The 17,628-nt window shown below is 41.9% G+C and overlaps 1 protein-coding gene across 7 annotated transcripts in view; it reads right to left on the bottom strand.

Annotated features, from left to right (window-relative positions):
* AMER1 (APC membrane recruitment protein 1) overlaps nt 1-17,628 on the bottom strand; it is an 85,848-nt gene that overhangs the window by 45,187 nt on the left and 23,033 nt on the right. For 4 of the 7 annotated variants that reach the window (XR_005226653.1, XR_005226654.1, XM_037908120.1 and 1 more), the window contains exon 3: nt 6,603-6,646. Coding sequence is in view for 5 of the 7 variants with exons in the window: in XM_037908120.1 (XP_037764048.1) it covers nt 6,603-6,646 (44 nt within the window). In the remaining 2 variants the exon portion in view is untranslated. Of the gene's footprint in view, nt 1-6,602; nt 6,647-14,086; nt 16,416-17,628 lie in introns of those variants that run through there. The other 3 variants (XM_037908118.1, XM_037908121.1, XM_037908119.2) reach the window with 1 other exon arrangement.

The following is a 17,628-nucleotide window of genomic DNA, read 5'->3' as shown; positions in this document are numbered from 1 at the left end:
CCCCTGAGAGGTCAGGACTTTGTGTGCAATTCCCTGTGGAAGCTTGAGCCTCCTCTTAGCTATTACAAAGCTACCAGAAGGGATTTCATCTCATGGTGTCCTCAGTGCTTTTCCCTGTCCAGCAAAAGATGTACACTAGTCTCTGTGTGAGATGAACGTCATCTCCATGGGAACGGAGCAGGAGGCCACAAAGCCCACAGCACTACAGAGGAAATTAAATTATCTGTCCCAGCAATATAACCCTCCAGGGTATTCAACTGTCTGGCAGGACAGTCAGGTTGAGAAGCAGATGTAGACAGGGCTATTGTCAGGGAATATTTGTTCAGATTAGCACAAAGGCCGTTTAGTACAAGTTCAGTCACATGGGCCATACATGAGAGCTTGTTATAGTGCTCAAGGAATACCACAAATTCCATGGTGTCCTGGACAAGCCAATTTGCTGTGTTCTCTTGTCCACACCTGAGGAGCTACTCGCTCAGTCACTCAAGAGGACCTGAAAGGAGGCAGGGAACAAGAACATTTAAAAAAAAAAACAAAAAACCCTACATTTGATGACTTTTAAAAGTATTTGCCGTGAACATACTGGGATTATTTCAGGGGTCTGAATTTACTAATCTGACCATAGTGAGCCAGAAATGATAACACTGCAAACCACTGGCAGCTTTTCAGTCATTTGCTCTGCATTTTGTGTTCCTAAAATTGTGGATTTTTTTTTCTTTTTAATGCAAGAACATAAGAACGGCCATACTGGGTCAGACCAAAGGTCCATCTAGCCCAGTATCCTGTCTTCTAACAGCGGCCAATGGCAGGTGCTTCAGAGAGAATGAACAGAACAGGTAACCATCAATTAATCCATTCCCTATCACTCATTCCCACCTTCTGGCAAACAGAGGCTAGGGACACCATCCCTGCCCATCCTGGCTAATAGCCATTGATGGACTTATCCTCCATGAATTTATCTAGTTCTTTTTTGAACCCTGTTAGAGCCTTGGCCTTCACAACATCCTCTGGCAAAAAGTTCCACAGGCTGACTGTGTGTCGTGTGATGAAATACTTCATTTTGTTTGTTTTAAACCTGATGTCTATTCATTTCATTTGGTGACCCCTAGTTCTTGTGTTATGAGAACGAGTAAATAACACTTCCTATTTCCTTTCTCCACACCAGTCATGATTTTATAGACCTCTGTCATAATCCCCCCTTAGTTGTCTCTTTTCCAAGATGAAAAATCCCAGTCTTATTAATTTCTCCTCATACGGAAGCCATTCTACACCCCTAATAATTTTTGTTGCCCTTTTCTTAACCTTTTCCAATTCCAATATATCTTTTTTGAGATGGGGTGACTACATCTGCATGCAGTATTCAAGATGTGGGCTTTCCATGGATTTATATAGAGGCAATATGATATTTTCTATCCCTTTCTTAATGATTCCAAATATTCTGTTCACTTTTTTGACTGCCGCTGCACATTGAGTGGATGTTTTCAGAGAACTATCCACAATGAATCCAAGATCTCTTTAGACCCCATCATTTTATATGTATAGTTGGGATTATGTTTTCCAATTTATGTTTTTCAACTTAGTTTAAAAATTAAAGTTACCCTCTGAGCTATTTTTAAGATGGACTCCGTGAACAGAGATGAGCGGGAACGTTGGAAAAGCCAACGCCGAGCCTTGCAGGCCTGGTGATCTCATGCTAAAGGGAAAGGGTCAACTGTGCTCATCTGCTCCTCTCTCTTTATTCCCATGATCCTTTTCCTTTAAAGAGAGAAGGGAAACCCCCAGAAGTTCTCCAATTCCCTCTTTAGGTTTCTCTTTTCCTTCTGAATTCTGAATAAGTATGAACACAGAAAAAGCTGTCTGAGACTGAGCTACTGATGCACCTCTTCCCACCCCTCACAAACACCGGGAACTTGTTATGTTACGGACAGCCATCCAATCCCTGATTAGGGCTCCAGAAGAAAGTTACCCAGAAAACACCATCCTGGCCACTATGGATGTAGAAGCCCTCTATACCAACATTCCACACAAAGATGAACTACAAGCCGTCAGGAACAGTATCCCCGAAAATGTCACGGCAAACCTGGTGGCTGAACTTTGTGACTTTGTCCTTACCCATAACTATTTCACATTTGGGGCAATGTATACCTTCAAGTCAGCGGCACTGCTATGGGTACCCGCATGGCCCCACAGTATGCCAACATTTTTATGGCTGACTTAGAACAACGCTTCCTTAGCTCTCGTCCCCTAACGCCCCTACTGTACTTGCGCTACATTGATGACATCTTCATCATCTGGACCCTTGGAGAAGAAGCCCTTGAGGAATTCCACCATGATTTCAACAATTTCCATCCCACCACCAACCTCAGCCTAGACCAATCCACACAAGTGGTCCATTTCCTGGACACTAAGGTGCTAATAAGCGATGGTGACCCTATACCGGAAACCTACTGACCACTATACTTACCTACATGCCTCCAGCTTCCACCCAGAGCACATCACACGATCCATTGTCTACAGCCAAGCTCTAAGATACAACCGCATTTGCTCCAATCCCTCAGACAGAGCCAAACACCTACAAGATCTCTATCAAGCATTCTTAAAACTACAATACCCACCTGCTGAAGTGAAAAAACAGATTGACAGAGCCAGAAGAGTACCCAGAAATCACCTACTACAGGACAGACCCAACAAAGAAAATAACAGAACGCCACTAGCTGTCAGCCCCCAGCTAAAACCTCTTCAGCACATCATCAAAGATTTACAACCTATCCTGAAAAATGATCCCTCACTCTCACAGATCTTGGGAGACAGGCCAATCCTCGCTTACAGACACCCCCCCAACCTGAAGCAAATACTCTCCAGCAACCACACACCACACAACAAAAACACTTACTCAGGAACCTATCCTTGCAACAAAGCCGGATGCCAACTCTGTCCACATATTTATTCAAGTGACACTATCATAGGACCTAATCACATTAGCCACGCCATCAGGGGCTCGTTCACCTGCACATCTACCAATGTGATATATGCCATCATGTGCCAGCAATGCCCCTCTGCCCTGTAAATTGGCCAAACCAGACAGTCTCTATGCAAAAGAATAAATGAACACAAATCTGACATCAGGAATCATAACATTCAAAAACCGGTAGGAGAACACTTAAATCTTTTACTGAGTGGCCAGAGAGGTTGAAGGGAGGCAATTTTGCAACAGAAAAGCTTCAAAAACAGACTCCAATGAGAAACTGCTGCGCTTGAATTAATATGCAAACTAGATACCATTAACTTGGGTTTGAATAGAGACTGGGAGTGGCTGGGACATTACACATATTGAATCTATTTCCCTAAATTAAGTATCCTCACACCTTGTCAACTGTCTAAATGGGCCATCTTGATTATCACTACAAAAGTGTTTTTCTCCTGCTGATTATAGCTCATCTTAATTAATTAGCCTCTTACAGTTTGTATGGCAACTTCCACTTTCTCTGTATGTATATATCTATATCTTCTTACTATATGTTCCATTCTATGCATCCGATGAAGTGGGCTGTAGCCCACGAAAGCTTATGCTCTAATAAATTTGTTAGTCCCTAAGTTGCCACAAGTACTCCTGTTCTTTTTACCCAACATAGACTCTCACCACCCAGGGACCTCGCCTCTTGACACATACTTTCTAGGGGGGAAATTCCCTCCCAACCCCAGACTGGGTGAGAGGACAAATTGTCAAACACCCTCACAAGGAAGTGAGGCTGCCTAGGAGATTCTGCGAGGACCATGCCATCAGCTGTCTCTCTAACCACCTCCTCAGATATTAGAGACTTGCGGAAGCTGTGCAGAGAGGAGAGGAGTTGTGGCCTCCCAGCCCAGGGGACTGGCATGATAGGCAACCCCTCGTCCCATGCCCTTTTGTTTTTATGTGCAGTAACCCATTTTAAAATACTTGTAGCAGTGCTAATAACTCACAGTTAATAATGTAATGAATTTCACCCCTTTTCCTGATCTCAAAATGTCCATGAACAGCTTTATAATTTTATCAAATGCATAAGTTATTCAGATACATTTGCTCAAAACTATAGGGGAAATTTTTCTGCAGCCTGCAGTGTGTCTGCAAGCAGTATATCGAGAGAATTTGAAATTCACCTCATGTTAGTTAGCGTTGATTAGATGCACAGATTACATGGCATTGTTTCTGTCCCCTGTTTATCAGCCTAATCCAAGGCCTACTAAAGTCAGTGGGAATCTTTCCATTTACTTCAGTGGTCTTTGGTTCAGGCCCTAAATGAGCATACCTGAAAATCATGTGTGCAGTAGGAATACCCACATTTACAAGTTCAAAATTCATTCTCTGTGACCATTCTCCAGTGTTGCCAACTCTAGCAATTTCGCTGCAATATTTGGTGTTTTTCTTAAAGACCCAGCTCCTGGAATCAAGGGATTACATAAGAATCTCAACTTTTTTTTCCCTAACCTTTGCGGTTGTGAAGGAAAACTTGAATATGTTACCTGAGAATATCTTCTAGATTCTGAGATTTTAAGGTAAACAGAAACAACCCCAAGTTCTTCTCTGAAAAAAAATCTCAATTTTTAAGCCAGTCTCATGACATTTAAGGCTTGACTCAGGTCTCTTGAGCACTTTGAGAGGGCAATACTGATTCTCCAACATTTTTTGTAACCACAACAAATAAGATAAAAATAACATTTCAAAAATATCATTAAGTATGTTGCGACTAGTAACTTATTAGGTTATCAAAGCTAGAATAATATTAAAGAAACTGATTTTGGAAACATCAGCTAGTGCAGGGGGTACTGGGCAGCCTGTGTCAGCTGGCTGGAGTATAGAGGAGAGAGATTACATATACAGAGAGATGCTTGCCTGGCTGCCTAGGCTGGGTAAAGAGGGCACTGAAATGAGGCCAATGGTGGGAAGCAGCAAATATCCTTGGAGAAAAAGTTTTTTGTGAATCAATTAGGAGAATACCCAGCAATATTATTTGGACAGCTTAAGTTGGATCAAAGTGTTAGGTTGGTTTTGATGGTGCAGGATAATAGAGGCTAGAGGGATGTTAGAGAAATGGGACCGCAGCAGAGTGACTATTGCATTCAGTTCTGGGTGCCATGCCTTGAAATGGAGACAGTAACTCATGTGACACAGCACCACATGTGTCAGGCCTTCTGAATTATTGTTGGCCACAAAGAGCAGATATCCGTAAAGTTATCCCGTATGTGGTTTTATAAGATGAGCCTGATCCAATCCAGAGTTGGAAACATGCCCTCCGCCCCCTCCCCGGATTTTGGGAAAATTTTGATCCAGACCTGAATTTTGCAGCAACTTTAAAATTTGGGGGGATTTAAGATCTAAGTACTACTGTGCAGCTGAGCCATTGCTGCAAGAGGAGATAGGATGGGTCAGTCTATCGTTGCCTGTTGAGGCCAAGTGTGCATGTAATAGCTGGGGGGGGGGGAGAGAGGGGGAAGAGGGAAAAGAAACCGCAGTTGCTTTTAGTTTCCCAGAGGAGCTTTCCCTAGGGTATTCACAGCAGTACATATGTCTTTACCAGCCAGGTCCCTGATTTACTGAAGGTTAATATATGGTTCTCGTGATAAGTACCAGATTTCTGTATTTAAAGTAACAGATACTTTCTAGATTGAATTGTGTTCTGATCTCCACAGATTAAAAAAATGTGATCATTAGCACAGGAGCTAGTCACTAACATTCAAAAGTGGATCGCTATGGACATCACGTGACTGCTTAAATTTCTGCAGTAAGTCTATCTAGTCAGTGGCCTGTTGATGAATATAAGTAAATCACATCATGTGGGTAATGATGGTTTCAAATGAAAGTAACAGTACAAAACCACCATTCAAGACTTCTGTCTTGGGATTGGAGGGGAGATGGGGTGGAGGGGAGAATGACCGATGAAATCAAAACCAACACTGTCACTCAGAACTCAAACTTCTCCATATTTGCTAATACCTCTTCACTCCCACGTCTACCCAAGATCAGATTGACTTTTTTCCCATAATGCCTCGTGCCCAACAGGGCTGGAAAAAACCCTGTCTTTCAGTTTTGCAGAAGGGCAGTTCTTCTAGCAACCTCACAGATGACCGTTTCAGAGTAACAGCCGTGTTAGTCTGTATTCGCAAAAAGAAAAGGAGTACTTGTGGCACCTTAGAGACTAACCAATTTATTTGAGCATAAGCTTTCGTGAGCTGAAGTGAGCTGTAGCTCACGAAAGCTTATGCTCAAATAAATTGGTTAGTCTCTAAGGTGCCACAAGTACTGCTTTTCTTTTTACAGATGACCTGATGATTCTTAAAGGGCACTGACCCATCTCTCTTTTGCCTCGCCCATTTCAAAGATGAAGAATCATTTTAAATTCCAAGTTGATGTTCCGAGTGGGAACATTTTCAAAGCAGTTTCAATTATTATTATTTTTCTTCATCTCTGCAAACTTCAGGGGTTTTAGGAGGATTTCTGATTTAAAAATATTTTCCTCAAGAATACTAATAATGTTAAATAGCTCTTGGTTGAATCATAAATTACTATCTTCCATGATCTTTTTAGGCTTTGTACAAAGCAACCTTTGAAAATATATATTTACCTTTAATGGAGTTCATCTGTGGCTCTCTCACTCTTATCCTGTGCCTGTAACAACAAAGAATTCTGTTTAAAGCAAGGAAAGATCAGATTAAATATACAGTGAAGTTGTCAGATCAGGGCTAGTGGCAAAACCCGAATCAAAGAGAAAATACTCTAATAGAAACAAAACTTTAAATTCTGTGGATCAACAGACTGGATGCTAATTATTGCTTCTAGCTTGCTTAAGAAATTGTGAAAGACTGTGCTTTGTTTTGTAGCTACAACCACTCATTTCTAGCTGTGATCTCATTAGCTCTCATAGCTGTGGGATGTGAGACCTATGGGAAATACCTAAATGCTGGAGGGTTTTTTTTGTGCAGATGGCGCTCTTTCCTCTGAATCAGTATTGAGCCACTGCCCCAACCATAAGAGCACCGTGATACTGAAGATAATTTTTCTCAGATGAGATATAAAGCAGATGTCCTAAATATGTGTGTTGTTAAAGATCCTAAGGCACTTTTTGTAAGAATCCTAGTGTCCTACTAAAACTCTTATTTCTGAATATGTTTCCCTAGACTCCCTCTGCAATTTCAATTGAATAAAGTATTATTGTTCACTTCCTGTCCCAGTCTCTGATTCAGGAAAGCACTTAAGCACACGCTTAACTTTCACCAGGTGCACAAGTTCTTTCCTGAGTCTGGGCCCTAAACTGTTGTTGCATACTCTTAAAGAGTCACAGTGTGTCACCCCAAAAGTTGCTGTAAGAAGTAGGTGAAATCACCGATTTGATCTGTGACAGCATTTGGAAAATAGGGATCTGACACACAGGAATATTGGTAAGAAACTGGACTTTATTTCCTGGCCCATTAAACCTTCAGATGCTGACCCCGGTTATTTGCTGTTTTTTCACCCAGGTTATCAGACATGCAAAAGGTGAAATATATGGAAACCAAAAGGTACCACTAGAGTAAGCTTTATCATCCATAATTTGCTCATACTTTACAAAACAAAAAGAAAAAGAAAGCTTGCTCTTGGACAGAGAACAAATCCAGAAAATTTCAGTCCAAAAGAAGAGCTATGAACATACCACAACAAGGTTAGAACGGAAGCTGTTGTGTAACTACAACCTTGTATATGCTAGAAAAGTTGTATAGATTTAACTAAAGCTGTTTAAAAATCAATCTAAACCCCTAATTAATGTAGATACATTTAAACCAATGTAACCCTTGCTTATAGTGGTGTAAGTGCATCTATATTGGCGGTTTTCTGGTATAGACAAAAGCACCTTAGTGACTTAGGAGCCTAAGTCCTGTTTACAAAAGTGACTTTGGGCCAGATTTTTAAAAGCATTTATTCCTTTAAAAAAGCTGGCCCCTAGACGTCTTAGGCTGCTGTGAGGATCCAGGCCTAAGTCACTTTTGAAAATGTAACTTTTCAAAAGCACCTAAGTGCTTTTTTCAAAATTTTATCCAAGATCTATAAGTACACCGGAGACAGGAAGAGCTCCCAGTGTAATAAATTCTCAGTCTCCAAGGGGTTAAAAAGACTCTGTAGTGTACTAAGTGGCTTCCTTTTGCTGTTTAATACACTGGAACAGAACTCACCTAATCCATCCCAACAGAAAACCCATTAGAAAGAGCAATTTAATGGCCAGACTTGCGGGTTATTTTTGGAGACGATTCATCCAAGCAAAACTGCCCGCTCTGTGCCTGCCCAGCTGCTACATTATCCGATTCTCTCAGAACAGATTAGAAACACCTAATTCCTCTCATATGTTTTTTTTTTTTTTGTAAATCACTGTTAAGTGATAAAGGAAAAAAGTCTGACGAATGAAAAGGTCAAATTTGAACTTCAGGCCTGGAAACATATCCCTCAATTCCTCCTCAGGCCAAGCATACCGAAAGGAGCTTGCATTTTCTTTAGAAGTGGAGATTCCTCCCTGAATGATAGCTTTCAAGATGTGGTTCCAGAAGAGGTTTGTGTCCTTTTCCCCTTGTACCTGAGGGATGGAGGAGAGGCTGTTGTCAGCGATCCACCCAACACAATTTAGTATTTAATTCTCACAGCTGATTATGTTTCAAACCTTGCCCTCATTTGAAACGCAAAAAAACCATAATTGTACCTCATCAGTCAATGCCAGTTGTTGCCTGCCCTCTGCCCTCTTCCTTTTATTTTTCTTCTTCTTCAATTCAATTAAGCCTAATTAGATCACAGCAGGGCACACATCACTTATTACGGACATTGGTCCCAAGGGATAAATATTCAGCTGATGACCTATCCGCTCCCTGCTGGCCCAAACATTTGAGTGGTGCTGAGTCCGTCTCAAGATCTGGTCTCAGGTGCCTCCTTTGTAACTTCCTTCTTTGATCCATTTGAGGGAAGGGTCATGTGAGTGGCTCAATTTCAATCACTTGAAAGCCTCCTCATCAGAGTAATACAGCACTTTTCCTCTTCCAAGCACTTTACATAGATTAGCTAATTAATCTTCACAGCTCCCCTCTGAGGTAAACAGCATCAGCCCTGTCTGAAGGGGAACCAGGCCTTGAGTGGAGAGTAACCTGCCCACCACACACAGATGGCATCAGGAGCAGAGCTGGGATTGGAACCTTCCTGACTCCCATTCCAGTGCTCAGAACAAACCTGTCTCTGCCAAACCCTTCTCTACCTTTGGTATTTAACCTGCACCATTTTCTTGTCTGTTCCAAGACGATAGACAAAGCCAGTAATAAATGTCTATTTTGCAGTTTGCTTAGCAAACTGTTGGCAACTGCTTCTCTTTGGCACCAGATGCACCTTCAACATAAACATTGTTTAACTGATGGCACCTCTTCCGACGTTGCTTTCACTGCTCCTTTCATAGAATCATAGAAGAAGATGAGGTTTCTTTCAACCCTGAGGAGGCCATCTAGTCCAACCCCCTGCTCAAAGCAGGACCACCACCAACTGGTTTTCCCCTCTGGCATTAACCCAATTTATCAATATTCTCACTGAGAAGTCTTGAGAGACCAAGATGTGCAGGAAAATTCAGCATCTAAATTGCTTCAGTATCTGCAAAAGTCTTATCAGCCATAGGCATGTACTTCACATCCATAGGTTGTTCTCAGGCTCCTGCCTCTATGATACTTACCAGCTGTTTTCTCAGGCCAACCTACTGACTCTGTGGTTGAATGTTAACCAGGACAGCAGTGATGTGGTGGAGTTATCAGGTGGCCCTTATTTAAATTCTCCACCAAATGGAAGGCCTCTTCCTCTGTTCAAGTTCATCCTCATTTTGGATACTGCTAGATTATTTATCCTCAGGCTTCATACACATTCTTTTGAAGTGAATGTTATGCCTTAGAAATGATCAGATTTCACAAGCATCAGGAATTCTCAAAAGACTTCCGGGAGGGGAATATTCCCAGTCATCCCTATGAGGTCTTCTACCATTCCTCCCGTTTCTAATCATACAAGTTGAACAGAAGGCTATACTAGAAATACACTCACTGGATTAAATCCTGGCTCCATGGAAGTCAAGTCAAATTCCCATTGATTTCAATGGGGCCAGGATTTCATCCACTATGTTTATCAGCAGAAAGTGAGAGTTGTCTGCCAATTAGACAGAACATTTCTAACCATCAGAAGAATGAAGTTCTCGAACTGCCTTCTCAGGGGAGTGGCAAAACACTAACTTGTTTTAAGACTGAGCTCAGTAAGTTTATGGAGGGGATGGTATGATGAGATTCGCTACAATGGCATACGCCCCGTCCATGACTGCTATTAACAAATATCTCCAGCCATCAGGGATGCAGCACTAGATGGGGAAGGACTCTGAATTACTACAGAAAGTTCTTTCCCAGATGTCTGGCTGGTAGGTCTAACTGATCACCTTATTTGGAGTCTGCGGGGAATTTCCCCCCAGGTCAGATTGGCAGAGACCCTGTGGGGTTTTCATCTTCCTCTGCGGTGTGGGGCATGGATCACTTGCTGATTTGAACTAAAATAAATGGTGGATTCTCAGTAACTTGAAATTTTTACATCAAGATTGGAGGACTTTAGTAACTCGGCCAGAGGTTATAGGTCTATTGCAGGAGTGGATGGATGAGGTTCTGTGACCTGCAATGTGCAGGAGCTCAGATTAGATGATCATGATAGTCCCTTCTGGCCTTAAAATCTAGGAGTCCAAGAGATCTTGCCTCCCTCCTTGGCTGTGGAAATGAGAACACGTTTTTGTTTAAATGGAAAAACGTAAGTGAGTTTAAACCGTCCTTCCCTTCTGCAGCATATGTACATGGAGTCTTTCTTATGCCAGGGGGAGAAATTCATGGAATAGACCCTTAAAGTATTGGTAGAACATTGTCTTTCTCTGCTATGTCCATCCAAAGCTCACAGGGTGTTTGTACTGCTCTGCCCAGATTGCTCTTTAGAAGTCTATGCAAATAAGTCTAGAGCAAAGGTAAAAGTTGAATGAGAGTCTAATGTAACTTCATATAAATGAAGAAGCCACATTCTAAATGCAGAGATTCAAAGCAGAGAACAGAGGAGAGATTAAATAAGGACTCATAAATTTGCAATTATTCCTGAACTCACGAGCTCATCATTAAGAGTTTTGCTTTCCTACAGTTACCAGAATAAATGGTATTTTTAAGGACTGGTCATCCTGTTGGTATTTTCCCCACTGCCTCTTATTAAGTGTAAATATTGCTGATCTACATGAAGCTGGGAATATTTTGATTTCTATGTGCATTAAAGTTTCTAATTGGTTACAGACACCCACTCCAGGGCAACATGGCATGGACAAAGAAAGAGAACAGATGGTGGGTTAGCGGAGCATCTGCTTGTACTGAGCAGTTTTACCTGTAACCAATCATTGTACACATCTGTTGGTCCCTGATCAAAGTCAACTGCCATGATAAATCCTGTTTGCATCCTAAATAAATAAGGATCATATCTGGGCCTGACACTCATAAATCCTCTAAGGAGCAAGCTGCTCCAACCATTATGTGATTGCTAGATAAAGAGGCAAACACTATTGCAACAGGGACCCTGGGATTGTCTTAAAGGTCCCTTGCCAATTTTGTTTACATCTGGTGCAAATACACAAGTGAATGATTCCTTTCAGTGGAAAGCCAAAAGAGAGAAAAGATAAAAGGACACCCAATCTTCAACCGTTCAAGTAGTATTAAAAAAAAAAAAAAAAAAAAACAATTTTCAGTGCTACAAAAAGGACATTATTTCTTTAAGGCGCTTCTGGACAGCGAAAGAGAAGCATTATTAATAGCTGAGATTAAATGCACGCACACAGTGTAGTGACCATTCTGATCTGCAATAGATGAAGGCTGAGACTTCTCCTTAGCATAATCAATAGTCTTGACTTTCCAATGATGGTTTTCCAAGCCAGTACCCTGGGAAGCCCCGTCTCCCTTGACAACTGCTCTGGAGACACTAAATGTATCAGCTTGTCATACATTATAGATAATTATGTCTCTTTACAAATTCAGTCCCTCTCCTGTGAGATGGGGATTATTCTTTTAATTGGTTTGGTGCATTTTAAAATGATTGGGAGACTTTACAAAACCGTGTGTTACACAAGCAGCTTCCAAAACAGTATCTTGAGTTACTGGCAGGATCCCACACGAAATGTCCACCTGTGATTCTGGGGGGAATCTTGTACCCCTCATATTGCTGGGCCCAGTCATGCAACTACAGCTCTGCATAACTACCTCCAATCAGAGGCTGTCAGTGCGGATCAAACTCCAGACTTTCAGCATCAAAAGCGCAGGCCTCTACCATTTGAGCTAAACAAATACCTTTTTCAAGCAAAAGAGTCTGTCCTGGACAAGGACTGAACATCCCCATGGCATTCTTTTTGCGGTAGTTCTGAAAGATAATTGCAGACTGTCAGCCCAATCACCTGTCCCACACACCCTACCACTGCTCATATCCATGCTCCATGAGTTTTACTTTTCTCCACCTGTTCCTTGCTTAGCTCTTCAGGTGTAAGGCTCATCCTCTGAGTTAGTCTTTTAACATGCTTTACTTACTGTAAAGTAAGCTATTGTCCAGCTAATAGTAAGATGGCCCCTGAATGAAATCAAGCTGATTCACATCCCCAGGGGCCTGATTCACTGTTGCCATGTGCCTTAGGTTACCATTTGCAGGCTCAGAATGTTTTGTTAGTGAGCCTTTGAAACTTCACCTTCAAAACACTGGCCATGACAGTGGCCAGCACCAGGCAGTAACCAGTGACCAGACAGAGCAGCGTGCAGCAGAAGCACAGCATTTCAGAACAGATGCTCTTCCTTTAAACAGCCCTTTAAAACTGGAAGACAAACATCATTAGGAGCAGAAATTGAATGGCACCCCCTGCTACATAACCCCCATCTCACACACACACAGAGCTTTAGCAATTTCCATTCTCAAATAAGAGTTCACGTACATGAATGTCATCACAAGAAGACAATGTCAGAGGTACCATTAGCTAAAGTTCTGGATCTGATGAAATAGTCCTTCTGTCTATACCTATTGACTACTAGCTCTGGCAAGCTACAGCTTCCATCAATACCATAGAATTTTAGACACATTTAGTAGCGCACTCCTTTGCATGGAAGATGAGGGAACTCTCTAGACCTTGCAGTGTTTTGGCCACAGCCTGGGAGAGGGGGAACAACAGACATGCAGCTTTAGGACTTCTCTACACAAGGAAATCTACCAGCATTATTACAGCAGTGTAATTATACTGATATAGGGTAGTCTCATTCTGAAATAAGGTTATTAGGCAGCAAATATTTTAACCAGTGCACAACTCATGGGTCACAGGGTCCTTTTTAATACAAATTGAAGTGATTCTTTCAACCCATTTCTTCCCTATACTGTACCTTCTAATCAGCCAAGAAAAACTGTTTGCAAGATAAACATTTGTGACTGATGTGCATGTGCTAAAGGGGCAGGAGAGGAGACAAAGCGTTCATTTTGCTCCTTCTATTGCTGATAAAGCTGGTGAGCAGCTTCCCAAAATTTGCTCACTGACACTCCAGTAGTAAGAAATCACAGCACTTAAGAGCTGTTCCTATGAATCTCTGTGCTTCTACTTGGAAACAAGTGTCAGTGCCTTCCATGTATGTCCATGAAAGAGCAATTTTTCAATTATTCGGTTGATGAAATCGAGGGGTATGTTCTCTTCATAAACACATGAAACTCCTGCTTATTGCTTGTGCAGAGCAACAGGAGTACAGAGTACTTTAGGAAAAAAAAACAAGAAAATCTGACTTTTAGATCCAGTGCTTTCAATTATAGTTATTTTGCAGAGCTAATTTAATATGGCAGAGTAATCTGGTTGGGTACACTAAGTGTTTGAAAGTAGCCAAAGCGAGTTGGGCTCAGACCATTATTTTTTTAAAAAAACATTCTTCCCAAACACTTTCCACTTACTTTCAAAAGCCTTTTCCCCTTCAATCGTAATACCAAAGAAACACACAGATCTGACTGAGCAATAAAACAAACAAAATACACCAATGAAAATGCGTGTCCTCTAAAAACCTGAAGTTTATTCATTAGAATTCAGTGAAAGAAACATTCATTTTAAAAACACAGTAAATACATTAAAAAGTTTAATAACTAGTTGTGTCAAGGACAAAAAAGAAAACATGAAACAATTGGCTATCAAGAAAGGGGTAGGGGAGATGCCAGATGCCTTCCCTTGGCTCAAGCTGTGCAGAACATATAAGGGTTCCAGTCTGTAATGTTCTGAAGTTACTATATGTGGAAACAGGTGACTTACTTCTGCCACATGCATGAAGGGGAGATCCTCTAGTGCCTTAAGCAGAACGGATGGAAGTTTCGAAAAGGTTGGTTTCTTTACAACTGACATGTGCCTCCCTCTATCCCTCAATTATCCTCTTTGCCCAAACAATCTTATCCATTTGTTTTTGTTTGCTTGCCAATAGAGTGACAAAATAGGAGTGGTGGGGACCGAAGAGAAGGAGGAACAAGCAGTTTTCCATCTCAATGGAATGTCTAAGGACAAGGACTCTATAGAGAATGCATCGCAGTGAACTATCCGATAGTGGCAGGGAGATGGGGTGGATAACTGAATGGATCTTTTCCCTTTCTAACTTCTATAACAACACAGATCTGCAGGGAAAAGTGAGCTGCACTGCCTAAATACAGCTTAGCAGACACTACAAATAACTGCATAAGATTGAATACCTTCAGAATTAAGGCAGGGCGGGGGGAATCAGGGAATGTTAAAAGCAAGTGTGGGTCAAAATGCCCCAGGAATGTTAGCAGCACAGCACTCCACCCAATTTGCATTTCAGTAACAGAAGCAAAACTCATAAAAGAAACAAAACAAAAACCACACACACACAATAATGAACAGGAACGCTGTCAGGTTAAGAGTCATTTAATTAAAGACACAAACCCCATGCACAGCCAAGTATCTCCACCTGCATTGCCATCACTTTCAAATTTAAAACAAAACTCTACGTTCAGCGTTAATAATTTAGCTTTCCACCATTTCATTTGCTTTTTGCTCAGCAGTGAACATAAATTTTGACTATTCACTCCCTGTTCCTAGCTCATTTCACTTTCTGGGCCTCATACTCCATGCCACTGTGCTTGGGTTGCAAAACCTGCAAGGTGGGGGCAGAGGAAATCAAACGTTGAATTGAAGTCTAAAAAAAAAATCCCAAGCACATTAACAATGAAATTTCAGAACTTTGCTTACTCACAATGTTCCTTTAAACCATGACCAGCCACTAGGTAAACAATAGGGCCCTTAAAATTAGCGTCATAGTTGCCACGGGTTGTAAAGATTTCCCTGGACAATGCTGAGAAGCAGCCAGGGTTCTGGTGACTGCTGAGGAATGAAGTTGGTGGCGGTGCTGAGGAGGCAGGAGAGTTAGGAAGAGCCAGGAGCTAGGGTGAGGCAGTTGACTAGTCGCATTTTGGCTGGACGCCCAGTGGAGGAGCTGCTCTGTATCATGCTGGGAACAGGTAATGCTCCATGCACCGTAGGGAAGCAGGCAGCAGGGGATGTCACTCCTGCGGATGGGTTAGAATTAGTGGGGGGGCAGCACCCATTGCTCAGCCCAGCAGGAGGAACAGGGCCAGGGGGATGCAGTTGCCTCCTTCACTGCCTGGCTCAACAGTGACAGCCTCTTCCCCTTTGAGGAAACCTAAGTGTGAAGACACTCCTGTTCTCTGCCTCCTGGCTGGAGGGAAGAAGGCTGCAGAGAACAAGCAGCACTACCACTACAGACTTGGCTAAGAGCCAGGACACCCGCTCTTCAGGATGAACGTTCAGCCCCAGCCAAGCCCACACTGTTGTCAGCCACAGAACAGGAGCTTTGCCTTGGTTTTCCTGACAGCTTCACTGGCCAATGCCCCACCATCTCCCCTCCCAGATGGGCAGGTCCTTAAAAGTACAGAACTCCCTTCCAGAGCTTATTTAGGTATCAAAAAATGGCCACTGCTGGATAAAGTCAAAAACATTAAAAAACACACACAAAACCCCCACCATTGTTTTCTAGCTTTAAAAGACAGTCAGTGATTCATTCAGAGAGGAGACAGAGACAGTCTACAGACTGGAATTAAAAACAAAGCTAAAAACAGCACTTGACAGATGAGACATTCTGGTGTCAGAAGATCTAAGTAGTGTCCATGGAACATGAGGATGGCAGGAAGAGGGGCGGTTTCCGAGCTTCAGAATTAGCCCTCAGCGTGTAGCAGAGAAGCGCGATGGTTTCTTCATCACACAGGTGGTGGCAGAGTGATTGCCTTTTCTTCGTCAGCACTGTAAGCCGCACCACGGCATCGTGACGCACGAGTAAAAGAAGAGTCCATAAAATTTCCCCTATGAATATAAAATGTAAAACTATACAAAAATAGATAAAATTGACCTCTCTTATGTATAAAAAAAATCCCAAATGCAATACAGAGTTACTTGGTAGTCTGACCTGAATGTCAGTGGTTTAGATTGCATGTGCAATAGCCACAGTTCACCATGTAAGGGCAAGACATTTTGTGCAAATGCCATGTGTACTGAAGTCCTGCTATTTTTAATGCCTTGGCAGGACAATTGGCTGCGCCTGACAGTTAATTACTGACTCAGACACCACTTTCATTGAACACCTAGGCTAAAATTTTCCAATTTGGATGCCTAACTTCCACCAGGTAAAGGGATGATTGCTTGATCCTGTAATATGATGAGCACTAACTGAGAAGTCAGACCATCCTTAGTTAGGTGCCTAACAGGAAGAACCCAGGTCGGAAGATTTTGGCCATGGACCTTAATTGCAATTTTATTTATAAATGCTGTAAGTCAAGCAGGGTGAAAGAGCCAAACCCCACACCTCCCCAAAATCCCCACAACCAAGAAAAGCTTTTTGTGGTGTCAGAGTGCCCCACCTTACAAAAACCAGCAGAGGGTGTATCATTCCTTTGGTCAATCCATTAGTTTTTGGGTTTTTTTTTTTTAAAACGACACAGGTGTTTAACTTTTTTTTAAAAGCAGCTACTATGCATGCTTAGTAATCAACTGACAAGCTAGGAAATCAAAAGTTAATCCTTAATCCTTAACTCCATCCTTAATCTGTCCCATTTTTGTAAAGGTCTATTTTGGGGGGGCCACTGGGTGGGAGGGGGGAGAGAAATAAGGTTTGTAATTGAAACAGCTGGTGTTTCTACCATGAGGTTAGGAAGGCTCCCCTTAAAATAAAGGGGCAGGAGAAAGACCAGTGACCTTACCCATACCATATGCTCTGGAGCTGAATGAAATTAGTGACACATGACCGGAGAAGTTGTAGTGGGTTCCCCGAGATCTCTGCTGAAGTAAGAACTTGCAATTCCATTGTCAATTTAATTCCTTTCCCTACCACAAAGCTCAAAATAAGCTGGAACTTGAAGTGAGCTTCTGAAACTTTTGGTTTTATTAATAAGCACTTAAGAAGTTACTTTTTGTCATTTCAAACCATCAGCTTTTTTAAATTAAAAAGTTATAGTCCAATTTTTTTAAAAGATTATTTCTACCAGAAGTTTTATCACCATGGAGGACTGGTCCTATTTTC

Source organism: Chelonia mydas, chromosome 9 (assembly GCF_015237465.2).
Source record: "Chelonia mydas isolate rCheMyd1 chromosome 9, rCheMyd1.pri.v2, whole genome shotgun sequence".
NCBI classification, from domain to species: Eukaryota; Metazoa; Chordata; order Testudines; family Cheloniidae; genus Chelonia; species Chelonia mydas.
The sequence above is the reverse complement of the archived record's forward strand: the minus strand, read 5'-3'. Positions and strand labels throughout refer to the sequence as shown.